This window comes from Bos grunniens, chromosome 26 (assembly GCF_055505025.1).
Source record: "Bos grunniens cultivar Pamir isolate PY7600 chromosome 26, Bosgru_T2T1.0, whole genome shotgun sequence".
Taxonomy (NCBI): Eukaryota; Metazoa; Chordata; class Mammalia; order Artiodactyla; family Bovidae; genus Bos; species Bos grunniens.
Genome location: NC_141190.1, coordinates 41,913,910 through 41,926,694, shown reverse-complemented (window position 1 = coordinate 41,926,694; position 12,785 = coordinate 41,913,910). Strand labels below are relative to the sequence as shown.

Sequence of the window (12,785 nt, the reverse complement as noted above, 5' to 3'; positions counted from 1 at the left end):
TTCTTACCATTTAATGGAAGAAGAAGCTGGGCAGCATTGTGGCAGGTTCAGGCATCAAGGAGGGAAGAAGGGGCTGATGGCACAGCCCCCCAGTCCAGATTCGTGCTCTGAGGAATAAGCCTGTACTCTCGGCAAGGGCTCCCCCAACCCAGAGCAGCCTGGGAGAAGACCAAACCTGCTGGAGCTGCAGGTTAATATGGTCTCAGCCCAGAAGGGAAAGGACCACCTAGAAGACAGATTTCCCCTCCAGCTCAGAAGCCCCCAGGTGACAACTCCACAGATTGTGGGAAGGATGCTGGGAGGGTAAGGAGGGACCCGAGGCTCCCTGCAAGAGGCGCTCAGACCTAACAACCATTAGCCAGGACCTCTACGGACAGACCTCCTCCCCGAGAGGACCCTGGAAGGGTTTTGTTAAGACAGGCCCCTTTGGGTCACAGGAAGTGGGACTGATGGTGGCTGACTTGGCTAGGTCACAAGTCAGCTCATCCATTGCCCAGCCATGCTTGGGGTCCCGGAGCTCGGGCCCTGGAGTCAGACAGACCAGGTTCCAGTGCTGGGGCAGCCAGCCATCAGCCACGGGATCCCGCCTCCCCAGGCTTCCATCTTCTTCTCCGTCGGGGGGGACAATAGTCAGTGTACTTCCCTGGGAGAAGCAGAGGTGACAGTTCTTGTGAAGTGCTGGGCACAGCTGCTGGTCCCAGTGGTCCTCCCAATCACCACCACCGTCTCCTCCTCCCAGGGAGAGACCTGGACTGGAGCCGGTCAAATGCAGATCAGGCTTTTGGTGGCGCTCATTATCACTTATTGTTCAGTCGCTCGGTCGTGTCTGACTCTTTGGGACCCCACGAACTGCAGCACACCAGGCTTCCCTGTCCTTCCCCATCTCCCGGAGTTTGCTTAAACTCATGTCCACAGAGTCAGTGATGCCATCCAACCATCTCATCCTCTGACGTCCCCTTCTCCTCCTGCCCTCAATCTTTCCCAGCATCAGGGTCTTTTCCAATGAGTCGGCGCTTCGAATCAGGTGGCCAAAGTATTGGAGCTTCAGCTTCAGCATCAGTCCTTCCAGTGAATATTCAGGGTTGATATCTTTTAAGACTGACTGGTTTGATCTCCTTGCTGTCCAAAGCTGCCACCCTCTAACTCAATGGAGCTCCAGGCCACATCAAAGGAAGTAAACAGTGGCCTCAGCTGCTAATTCTCTATATTCCCCAAACATCTGAGTGGTGTGGTCCAACCCCTTGAATCAATGGGCATAATCTTGCCACTAGAGCCAAGGGGGTGGACCACAGCAGAGCCCGGACTCTGTTGAGACTTCTGGAGACAGCCCGAGCATATCAGTCTAACTCAATTCCGCTGGTCAGGGTGGGGAGGGGGTGGCATCTGGATTTTCTAGGCCAAGGATAAACACACTCATCAGTCTCTTTATGTCACATAAAGTGGGGAAGCTGGCTGTGGAGTTAGAGCCCCTTTGCATGGCTGTTTGGTGGACTCAAAGGCTGGCCTGGCTTCCCCTGGTGCTGTGTTCTGTCTGTACAGACACTTTGGGGTTAGCAAGGGCATGGCAACCCAGTCTAGTATTCTTGCCTGGAGAATTCCATGGACAGAGGAGCCTGGTGGGCTACAGTCCATGGGGTCGAAAGGAGTTGAACATGACTGAGCAACTGAGCACGCACTGACTAACGTTTCTGAGAAAAGCTTCAGGCTATGGTGTCTGACTTTTAAAGGTCATCGGAAACCCTTGGAGCATGAGCCCCTTAGGGAGGATGGTTCATAGATCCTTGATCCTGAAAGACACACTCAGGTCACCTCTGGGTTCTGCTCACAAGGCACTGGGAACACATCCCTCCTTCTGACCTCCTGAAAGACAGCGCCCAGGAAAAGTCTCCATCACACCAGCGCAGGCTGTCGCTTCAGAGCTGCTGTGAGCCATGACCTTCTCCCTTCCTCCATCCTGTCATCAGAATCATTTACCCTTCAGACTCAGAGCCCCATTAGCCCAGCACTTCAAATTTTAGCCTTTTAAATGCACTCTACAATTCTGACTCATGCTACAGCACGGATGAAACTTGAAGACATTATGCTAAGTGAAATAAGCCAGACACAAAAGGACAGATACTGTGTGACTCCACTTACATGAGGTTCCTGCTGCTCTTTAAATGCTAAGTTGTGTCCGACTCTGCGACCCCATGGACTGCAGCCCACCAGGCTCCTCTGTCTGTGGGATTCTCCAGGCAAGAATACTGGAGTGGGTTGCCATTTCCTTCTCCAGGAAATCTTCTTGGCCCAGGGTTCGAACCCATGTCTCCTGCTTGGCAAGTGGATTCTTTACCACTGAGTCAACCTGAGAAGCAGATGAGGTTCCTAAACAGTAAAATTCACAGAGACAAAGATAGAACGCTGGTTGCCAGGGGCGGAGGGAGAGAGGAATGGGGATTTACTGCTTTACGTGTAGGGAATTTCAGTTTAGGAAGAACAAGTTCAGGAGAAGGATGATGGGAACCGTTATATGACAGTGAGAACGTACGTAATGCCCCTGAGATATACACATAAAAATGGGTAAAATGGTCATTTTTATGTTCATATGTGCTTTTTACCTCAATAAAGAAATTGGTGTTAAAAATTACTTCATCCCTATGAGAAATGTTTGAATATTTTAAAGTGAAGTTTGAAATACATGACGGACTTGGGGGCGATAATACACGACAAGAAAGGGAAAGGGCTTTTTTTCAAAAGGTAACTCGGTGCAGAAGACCCGGACGCCTTGTGAAACCCAAGAAGCAGGAAACGGTCCCCACAGCTCCCGACACCAAAGTGTGGTAAAGAAACAACAGTTCTGAATGTCACCAGCACCACCATCACCCACCAAATGCCACTGCCATTCAGGGCGTCCTGCCAAGTGCCAGGCTGGGCCTCTGCTCTGAGTCAGAATGAACCTATGTCAGACTGAGGAGGGAGCATTGTTAACCTCCAGTCAGTAAACAGCAGTAGTGGGACTCAGACTCATGGCTGACACCTTTCAACACACACTTCATTTATGGAATACGTTCGGCTCTGCTTCCTGGACTGTCAACTCTGTGAAGATGGGGATTTTCATCTGTTCTGTTTACTCATATTCACAGCACCCTTTACAGTGTCTGGCTCTCTGCCAGCTTGCAATAATGTTAAGTGAATTAACCAGATGAATGAACTGGTCCTTGCCAACCCACCAGGCTCAGTCCCACCATCCCACCCCTCCGCTTACCCGTAGTTCCTAGGAATGCAGTTCCAGCCCAGGACATGTGTGTGCACACATGCATATACACATCACACACATGTGCATGCACAGGCCAGGCTATTCTATGCCAATTTTCCTAACTCCTCATGGGGTTCTGTCCGTTGTTGCCATGCTTATTTGTCAAGCCAAGTCCTATTGGTCATTTATCGAGAGCAGTCAATGTCATCTTGATGAGGAAGATGAAGATGGTCCTGACCTTTGCCCAAAGGCAGAACTGAGACTAGAAACGTTATCTAATAAGGACTCTAACTGCCCTTTGCAAAGGCCTCCTGCCTTCAGACACATATTCCTTGTGTTCTCCAAAGTCTCCACTCTTATGGTTGAAGAGGACGTTTGGGGTTCACCCAGTTTGGGTAGAAGGGCTTCCCGGGTAGCTTCCCTTCCCACTTCCCAGGCATAGTGGTGAAGAATCTGCCTGGTAATGCAAGAGACGGCAGGTTTGATCCCTGGGCTGGGAAGATCCCCTGCAGTAGAAAATAGCAACCCACTCCAGTATTCTTTCCTGCCTGACAAATCCCATGGACAGAGAAGCCTGGAGGGCTACAGTCCATTGGGGTTGCAAAGAGTCAGACACGACTGAGTGACTGAGCACGCATGCACAGTTTGGGTGGAAAGCCAAGAAGCCAGGTGAGGGAAGTGCAAAGGTAGTAAGGAATAGGAATCAATGATATTTAGGCACCTTGAAAAGAAGGAGATTCAATTTCCTGGAAGCCAAGCTAAGGGGGAAGGGAGCCATGTGGTCAGAGTCAGAGAAGAAATCAAACCAAGAAATGCAAAAGTCAGGTCATGAGAAATCCTGACTTGAAATATATGAACCTCCCTGCATAGGGCTCAATGGAGAGACTCTGAGAGAGAACAACTTAACCACCTTCAATTCCATGATTCATGGAATACTTCAAAATGAATGTTCCTGTAAAGAGATCTGAGTTTCACACCGGGGTTGCCCGGTTTTATGAACACTGCATGGTTACATCTACAAACGCCACCCATTAATCACCAGAGATGCATGGCTTCTGCCTGACCTGGCACCCAGAGTTATAGTGCATTTCATTCCAGACGCCTGAGGGCTGGGCCACGAGGGGTGCAGGGCATGGCTGGGTGGCTCTCCTTGGAGGCTACTCTCGAGTGGTGTATGTGAGGAGGTGGTGCTGGGTTTGTAGACCAGGGTGCACACACAGCCAGCACATGCTCTTGTTCTCTCTGCAAAAGACTCAGAAGGAGTCTGTCCAGTGTGCAGGTGGGATCCAGGAAGACTTCCAGGAGGAGTCCCTAAGCTCTGCAAAAACTGGGTCAGATTTGGACAGGACATGAGAAGGAGGAGGAGCTTCCCTGGTGGCTCAGACGGTAAAGAATCTGCCTGCAACGCAGGAGACCTGGGTTGGGAAGATCCCCTGGAGAAGGGACTTGCCTGGCGAAATCTATGGACAGAGGCTACAGTCCGTGGGGTCACAAAGAGTTGGACATGACTGAGCGACTTGCACTTTTACTTTCACTAGGAAGGAGAAGACTTAACTGCAGACGTCAGGGAATCTAATATTTGGGACTGGGTGGAAACTGACCTCATTGACTGCTTTCAATGACCTCCTTCTGGTGAGGTTGCTGGAATCCACCCTTGCAGTGTCTGCGAGGGACCCATTAATGAAGCAGCTAAAGACAAGAATAACAGGTCTGTTCATGACTTGCCCTTAACTCTAAGATCTCAAAAGATGTGTCTGAAGATCTAGGCGCCCCAGGTCTACCCAGCTCCACCACCAATTTGCAAAAGTAAGCCCCTACCCTCCCTGGCCATTCATCCCTGAATAGATTTTACAGACATACTATTGAGTAAAAGAAGCCAGACATGAAAAGTCTATGCTCTAAGATTCTATTTATGTAAAATCCAAAAGCAGCCAAGACAATCTCCTAGAAAAAGAAAGCAGGATATTGTTTACCTTGGTGTGGGAGAGGTAGTGACTGAGATAAGACACATTAGGGGGCTGGTCAAGTTCTGTTTCCTGGTCTGGGTACTGGTTATGGGCTTCCCTGGTGGTTCAGACAGTCAAGAATTTGCCTGCAATGGAGGAGACACGGGTTCGATCGTTGGGTTGGGAAGATCCCACGGAGGAGGACATGGCAATCCAGTCCAGTATTCTTGCCTGGAGAATCCCATGGACAGAGGAGCCTGGTGGGCTACAGTTCGTGGGGTTGCAAAAGTGGGAAAGAGTGAGTAACTAAGCAGGTGTGTGCACTTTGCGGAAATTAATTGAGCTGTTCACTTAAGGTCTGTGAACTTTGCTGTATGTTTTATATTTTGATGAAAAATGTACTTTAAAAAAAAGTGGAAAATTTGCCTCTGGCCCTTTTCCCACGGATGAGTCTTTGCAGCTCCCCTGGGCTTCTCAGACTGCTAAGTGGAATGAAAGGATGACTTTTCCTCCATGGACCAATGAAGGCAGCGGGTTTGCTTACATTTTTTGTTTTTCTTACAAGGAAATGTTAAATTTAATTCTGGACAGCCTATTTGTTTTTCTAAATTAACTACTGCCAGGAAAACAGGCTGTGGGTGCTGAGCTGTGTGCCTGTGTGTGTGTGTGTATGTGTGCGCATGTAAGTGTACACACATGCCTGTGTCCTTTCTATACTGATGAGTTTAGACAAAAATGAAAATAAGCTTGAAGATGTTCTTAAACATGGTGATGAGCAAATAAATCGCCCCTTTAACTTTCCACTGGTGTCCCCAGGAGTGTTAATCGCTCAGTCACGCCCAACTCTTTGTGACCACACGGACTGCAGCCCGCCAGACTCCTCTGTCCATGGAATTCTCCAGGCAAGAATACTGGAGCGGGTAGCCATTCCCTTCTCCAGGGGATCTTATGGATCCAGAAATCGAACCTGGGTCTCCTGCACTGCAGGCAGATTCTTTACCCTCTGAGCCCTCTTGGTGCCCCTGGCATAGAGAAAATGTCCAATAAATATGTTGAATGAATGAAAGAAAATAGATGAATAAAACACAAGTGAGTACAAAAGACTTGGACATATATCTTTACTTGCAGGTACAGTGGTGCCAAAGGAGTTAACTACTTAGATACCTTCCCTCCTAGCTCAAGACATTGCCAAGACAGATGAGCAAAGGAGTGTCTGGTCTGTTTGGCTCAGTTGCTGCTCCAAACTCTCCTTTCTGGACACTGGGCCACTGCTGGCCCAGCTGGAACCCCGAGCTGCAGCTCAGCCTCACTCCTGGCTGGTCTGACACTCAGGCAGCTACTCTCGCTGCTGTCATGCTATGAAAGTCCTGTTGCGGAGGTCCACTCTGACCTCTCTTCTAAACCACTCTGTCATTTAAATAATTTCAACAACAGATGCAACTTTAAAAATGGGGCAAGCCAGCCAACTTCCTTGGTTCTCATTCCCAGGCCTGTGTACTGTCTCCCAAGGTCTGCTCTTCTGCCCCACCTTTCAATGCTCCTGGCGTGTCCCCGTCAGTGGCCATGGAAACTTCCCTGCCTAGCTGTTCCCTCTGTCTTCACTGGACTGTGGAGCTCAGCTCTCCTGGTGACTCAGTTCTGGAGACCATGGCTTCCCACAGGCTCCCTCCTCCACCCAGGAGTAGAGGTGCCTTCTCGAAGCCTGAGCCCTCAGGCCAGCAGCTCTGAAGCTCAGCCCTGAGGATCCTCAGGCCAACACAGAGCCTGGGCACCACCAGCGCCTGCTCATGTCCTAGGTCGGCATCACCAACCTAGTGAGACATTATTTCTTGCTGAGCCTCATGAAAGCCTTAGAACTCTTCCTAGTCTAGTCCACCAAACAGACCCTACTCATCAATAAAGATGGAAGGACTTCCCTAGCATTCCGGGGGTTAAGACTCTGCTCTTATCCACTACAAGGGGCGCAGGTTCCATCTCTGGTCAGGGAACTAAGTTCCCACATGCCGCAGGGTGTGGTCTAAACACATAAATAAACAAAAAAAAGCCACACCTCCTATTTTGAGTTGCAGCAGACATGCTGTTCTCTGAGTCTGGCATCGGCATAGTAAGACCCACTTCTCTGATGAATGTTTGATGGAGAAGGAAATAGCAACCTACTCCAGTATTCTTACCTGGAGTATCCCGTGGACGGAGGAGCCTGGTGGGCTAACAGTCCATGGGGTCACAAAGAGTCGGACACGACTGAGCGACTTGACTTCACTTCACTTCATCATTCCCTAAGCTGTTACATGCTCAGCATTGTGCTCCGTAAGCTAGGGCCACAATATAGGATTACAAACCCTCCCTTTCAAGCTGCTTATGATGTGCCCGGGGAGGCAAAATGCATGTGCCCACCAAGCCGTTCATAAGGAACCAGTGGTTGAAGCTCCCACAGGGTCCCCTCCATGGATGGACAGAGAAGAAGGGGCAACGCCAGCTGGCTGGAGTGGGGGTGCTGGGGAGAGAGACTGCTGATCCCTTGGCTCAGTTCAATTCAGTCCCTCAGTCGTGTCCGACTCTTTGCAACCCCAGGGACTGCAGCACAGTAGGCCTCCCTGTCCATCACCAACTCCCGGAGTTTACTCAAACTCACGTTCAAACTCATGCCATCCAACCATCTCATCCTCCATCACCCCCTTCTCCTCCTGCCTTCAATCTTTCCCAGCATCAGGGTCTTTTCCATGAGTCAGCTCTTTGCACCAGGTGGCCAAAGTATTGGAGCTTCAGTTTCAACATCAGTCCTTCCAATGAACACTCAGGACACACATTTGGGAGGTGAAGTCATTGACCAGGGAGACCTGTAGGTGCCACCATGCTGAGCGTGGGTAGTGAGCTGGGATGGTAGGCAAGCCACCCATAGTCCTAAAAATGGTCCATGGGCCTCCAAGTTGGGGGTGAGCCTCGGTGATCACCAGGGGGAAGAGCATCTGAGGTCCAGAACTGTCTCGTCTTTTCTCCCAAGAGGACACCAAACTTGCCGGAGGGAGAGGGAGGGGAAAGGAAGGAGGGATGCAGGGCAGGTGGGCAGGCTGGCAAGACTCTCTCCCACCCTGCAGTCAGAGAATATAGCGCCAGGTAAAGGATACCATCCCGACTGCTCAGGTTGGGCAGGGAGGCCATTTGGAAACACATGAACGGTTTCCAACAAGGAATCCCAGCAGGCTCGGGGCCTTGGAGAAATGCACGACGCAGAGGGCTGAGGTCCGGGATCAAAATGGAATCACTGTGGATTCGGGAGGAATGGAGAAGCTATAACTGTGAGACCTACCCCCAGGCAGGAGGAAGCTTCGAGACCCCAGCTCAGGCAGGCCCAGGAATCCTCACTTTCAGGGCCATAGGCCTCAGCTCCCTCACTTCCACTTGTTCCTCTCCCAGTAAAAAACAGTTGAAATGAATCACCTACATTCTAGCTCATTTCCTATCTCCCGGTTCTAGACGTTTCCAGTAGGAGACCTAACCTGGTGCCAAGTAGTGACTTTTCCTGGTGTGCATGACTCACTGGAAAAAGTGCCTCTTGGGCTATTAAAAGAGTTGGCGGGGTGTGGATTTAAGACATTCGAGTTCAAAGCAAATTATATAGAAGCTAAGCAAGGACATATCATTCTGGCAATGAATACTGCTTTCCCCCGATAAGACAGGAAAAAACGGGCTCTTTAGTTGACATGGTGCACAGATGTTCTAGGAAAGGATTAACTACTTCGGAACAAGGCCAGTGAAATTTGGCATAAGCTGGTCAACGTGCTGATGAATGTGTGGACGGTGTGTTTGCTAAATGCACTTGTGCAAAAGGAAAGGCATCTCCTGATTTCCTTGAACACACCTTATCTTGCTTGGAAGCCCCCATCACTGCTGATGTGGGGAACAGAAGGTAAGCCTGCCCATGAAGGTAAGACAGTCCATCTAGGGTAGATCTTCCTGGCGCTGTCTTTGCCCATAGGACCACCACACTCAGCAACCAGCATGGATGATATGAGAGTATTTACAAGGTTTTAATAGAGGCTAAAAAGACACAGTGGGTGTCCCAGGTGGCTCAGTGGTAAAGAATCTGCCTGCCAAAGCAGGAGATGTGGGTTTGATCCCTGATATAGGAAGATCCCCTGGAGAAGGAATTGGAAGCCCACAGCAGTGTTCTTGCCTGGGAAATCCCATGGACAGAGGAGCCTGGTGGGCTACAGTCCACGGGGCACAAAGATTGGACATGCCTGAGAGACTAAACAACAACAAAGAGATGCAAAATAGGTTACTGCTTTCACCTGCACCCCCAGCCTGTTCCCGGGCCCCAAACTGCCCAAGCTGACATTGCTAATGGGCCGAACAGACAGAAAACACAGGCAGAGGAGGACAGGGCAGGGGAAGGAGATGCGCTGCAAGGCAAGTTTAGAAGCAACTGGCTAATAACAGCACTGAACCGATGATCGGCAGCCTCAGGACTGTTCCAAACACCAAACCTGGGGATTCACTACTGAACCAACTGCAGCATGCACAAGAGAGGAACCCTCTCATTCCAGGAATGGGAAGCAAAGCTTCTTGGCAGTTGGCAAGTCTAGGTTCAAGTCAGGCTCTAACCCCTTATCACTTGTATGATCTCTGACAAGATAGTCATCTCCACCTCAGTTTCCTCATCTGTGAAATGGGAATAATAAATCCAGCCCCAAGTATGACATAGATTAAATGAGATTACAAATAGAAAGTACTGATCAGAATTGCTGCATTTAGTAAGCATAATTAAATGGTGCCCATCCTTATCCTGTAAGTTATTTTTAAAATTAACTGGAGTATAGTAAAATTATCAGAGTATAGCAAAATTATTAGAGTATAGTTGCTTTACAATGTTCTGTTAGTTTCTGCAGTACAGCAAAAGGAATCATTTATATGTATACCTACATCCCCTCTTTCTGTAATTGTCATTTTTCACTGAAATGTTGAGATATATAACTTTTAGAATTTATAAGCTTAGAGAGTCTAAGAGACTAGATTAATGCTATGAAGTCTTTTTAAGTTCAAATGCTTTTTCATCTGTCCAGAACATTCAGAATGCTGCTATCCAGTGAGACACAAACCAGAATGCTCTGGTCTGATTTAGGCATATTTTAAGTATGAAAAACTCAAGGCCAATACAGAATGGTAATTTCCCTGAGGGGAAAAAAGTACCTTTTGTATCATGCTTTTTACTGGACATAGAACACGTGACTGTCATAGACATGACATAGCCTGTCACAGTCATGGCACAGATGCACATGACTGTCTCATAACTCCTATTATACATGGAAAAGGCAATGGCACCTGACTCCAGTACTCTTGCCTGGAAAATCCCATGGACGGAAGAGCCTGGAAGGCTGCAGTCCTTGGGGTCGCTAAGAGTCGGACACGACTGAGCAACTTCACTTTCACTTTTCACTTTCATGCACTGGAGAAGGAAATGGCAACCCACTCCAGTGTTCTTGCCTGGAGAATCCCAGGGACAGGGGAGACTGGTGGGCTGCCATCTATGGGGTCACACAGAGTCGGACACGACTGAAGTGACTTAGCAGCAGCAGTGGTGCAAAGTTATCCCATGATCTTAGATCCCATAAGAAAACCGCCCTCTGAATGATACTATGAAAAACAGTATCACTAACGCTTCCTCCATGGTATTAGGAGCAAAGAAACAGTGTGTGCACAGTTCGTCAATCAACACTAAGTTACGTTACCTGCTAAAAAACATCAACACGGTTTGGTACATTGGAAACGTCTGAGTTTTGTTGTTCAGCTGCAAGTAGACCCACAAAAGGAGCGTTTTCAGAAGGTGAAACTCACTAAAAGTAAACAACCTGGCCAAAACAAAAGATTGAGAAGTCAATTGAGGAGTAGCAAAAACCATGCTGTATGTATGAGAGTGAAAAGTTGAGAGTGAGTTCAGGAAGGAGGCGACGCCACCCTGAGTCTGTATGTGGACTCACAGACAGATACCAAGTCTCAGGTCACTCAGCTGGTAACTGGCACGGCTGGGACTTGATCTTCAGCCAACCTGAGCCTTCACCCACCTGCTGTGCACTGTAAAATCATGACCATCTCATTGAATGAGCTCCTAGTAGGAGGCGGTGTTCTCAAGGTGGTTCCATATGTCCTTTTATTAAATTCCACCCAGTAACCCTGCAAAGTTGGGATATATTTCTTACTTTTATAGATGTGGCTTCCCCGGTGGCTCAGACGGGAAAGAAACTTCCTGCAATGCAGGAGACCCAGGTTCAATCCCTGGGTCAGGAAGATCTCCTGGAGAAAGGCATGACAACTCACTCCAGTATTCCTGCCTGGAGAATTCCATGGACAGAGGAGCCTGGTGGACCCCAGTCCATGGGGTCGCAAAGAATTGGACATGACTGAATAACACTTTCACTTTCATACTTTATAGATATGGATATTATTAAGACTGACCCTGTTTATTTAAAAATTTAATGTTTTGTTCAGCATATTAATTTTCACTGTAAAATATGGCACTAAGATATACTTTATCTCAATGGCTGAAGGTTTTTGGTGTCCCTTAAGTATTGCACCCAAGGTGAATGCTTCATTGGTCATATTCCAATTCTGGGCCCAACTGGGGAATAACTTGTCCAGAGTCACACAGTTCTGAGGTCAGACCTGGGCAGGGGTCAGTTCTGCCCCAAGTTGGCTGCGGAATCTCTTGCAGGCTGCTTTCCGGCCCTGCAGCTGCAACTCGCTCATCTGTAATGTAGCGATTACAGCCACTGCTAAGAGGGTACAGTAAGTTCCCTACACACACAAAGCTCTTTCTGAGAGCGAGCTCAGAAGTCCAATTTGTCCCTAAATCCAGCAAACTTTCGAGCCCTGGGTCAGGAAGATCCCCTGGAGAAGGGAATGGCAACCCACTCCAGTATTTTTGCCAAGAAAATTCCATGGGCAGAGGAGCCTAGCAGGCGGGCTACAGTCTATGGGGTCGGAAAGAGTCAGACACGACTGAGCGACTAACACTTTCACACTTTCCTACAAACTTAGCCTAGGTACCCAACTAACACAATTAGCTATTTACCACTTTTTTAATGCTTGTTTCCAGACATCCTAGACTTGAAGTAAAGATACTGTACCATATACAGTACAGTAAAGCACACAAAACCACAATTGCTTATAGAGGGTGCACACATGTGACAGTGTATGCCAGGCATGTGCACTATCTTATATGACTGGACATGAATGAATGCACGTACATCTTTGAAAGCTCGAAACTTGAAGCAGGTAGGAGACTGACTGTACTATGAAGGCTGTGTGGGGTGAGTTTGTACGATCTGTGTGAGTTTCCTGTCACTGCTGTAATAAACTGCCACAAACCAAGAGGCTTAAAACAACACAAATTTGTTGTTGTTTGGTCACTAATTCATTTCTGACTCTGTGACCTCATGGACTGCAGCATGCTAGCCTCCCCTGTCCTTCAGCATCTCCTGGAGTTTGTTCAGATTCTCAGATTCGTGTCCACTGAGTCAGTCATGCTATCTAACCATCTCATCCTCTGCTGCCCCCTTCTCCTTTTGCCTTCAGTCTTTCGTTCCAGGATCCCTAAGTACAAAATG

General features: G+C 48.5%; 1 protein-coding gene across 1 annotated transcript in view; it reads right to left on the bottom strand.

The window, feature by feature from the left end:
• BTBD16 (BTB domain containing 16) overlaps positions 1–12,785 on the bottom strand; it is a 59,258-nt gene that overhangs the window by 9,732 nt on the left and 36,741 nt on the right. Inside the window, exon 12 of the mRNA XM_086378082.1 lies at positions 10,911–11,030. Coding sequence (XP_086234208.1) covers positions 10,911–11,030 — 120 coding nt within the window. The remainder of the gene's footprint in view (positions 1–10,910; positions 11,031–12,785) is intronic.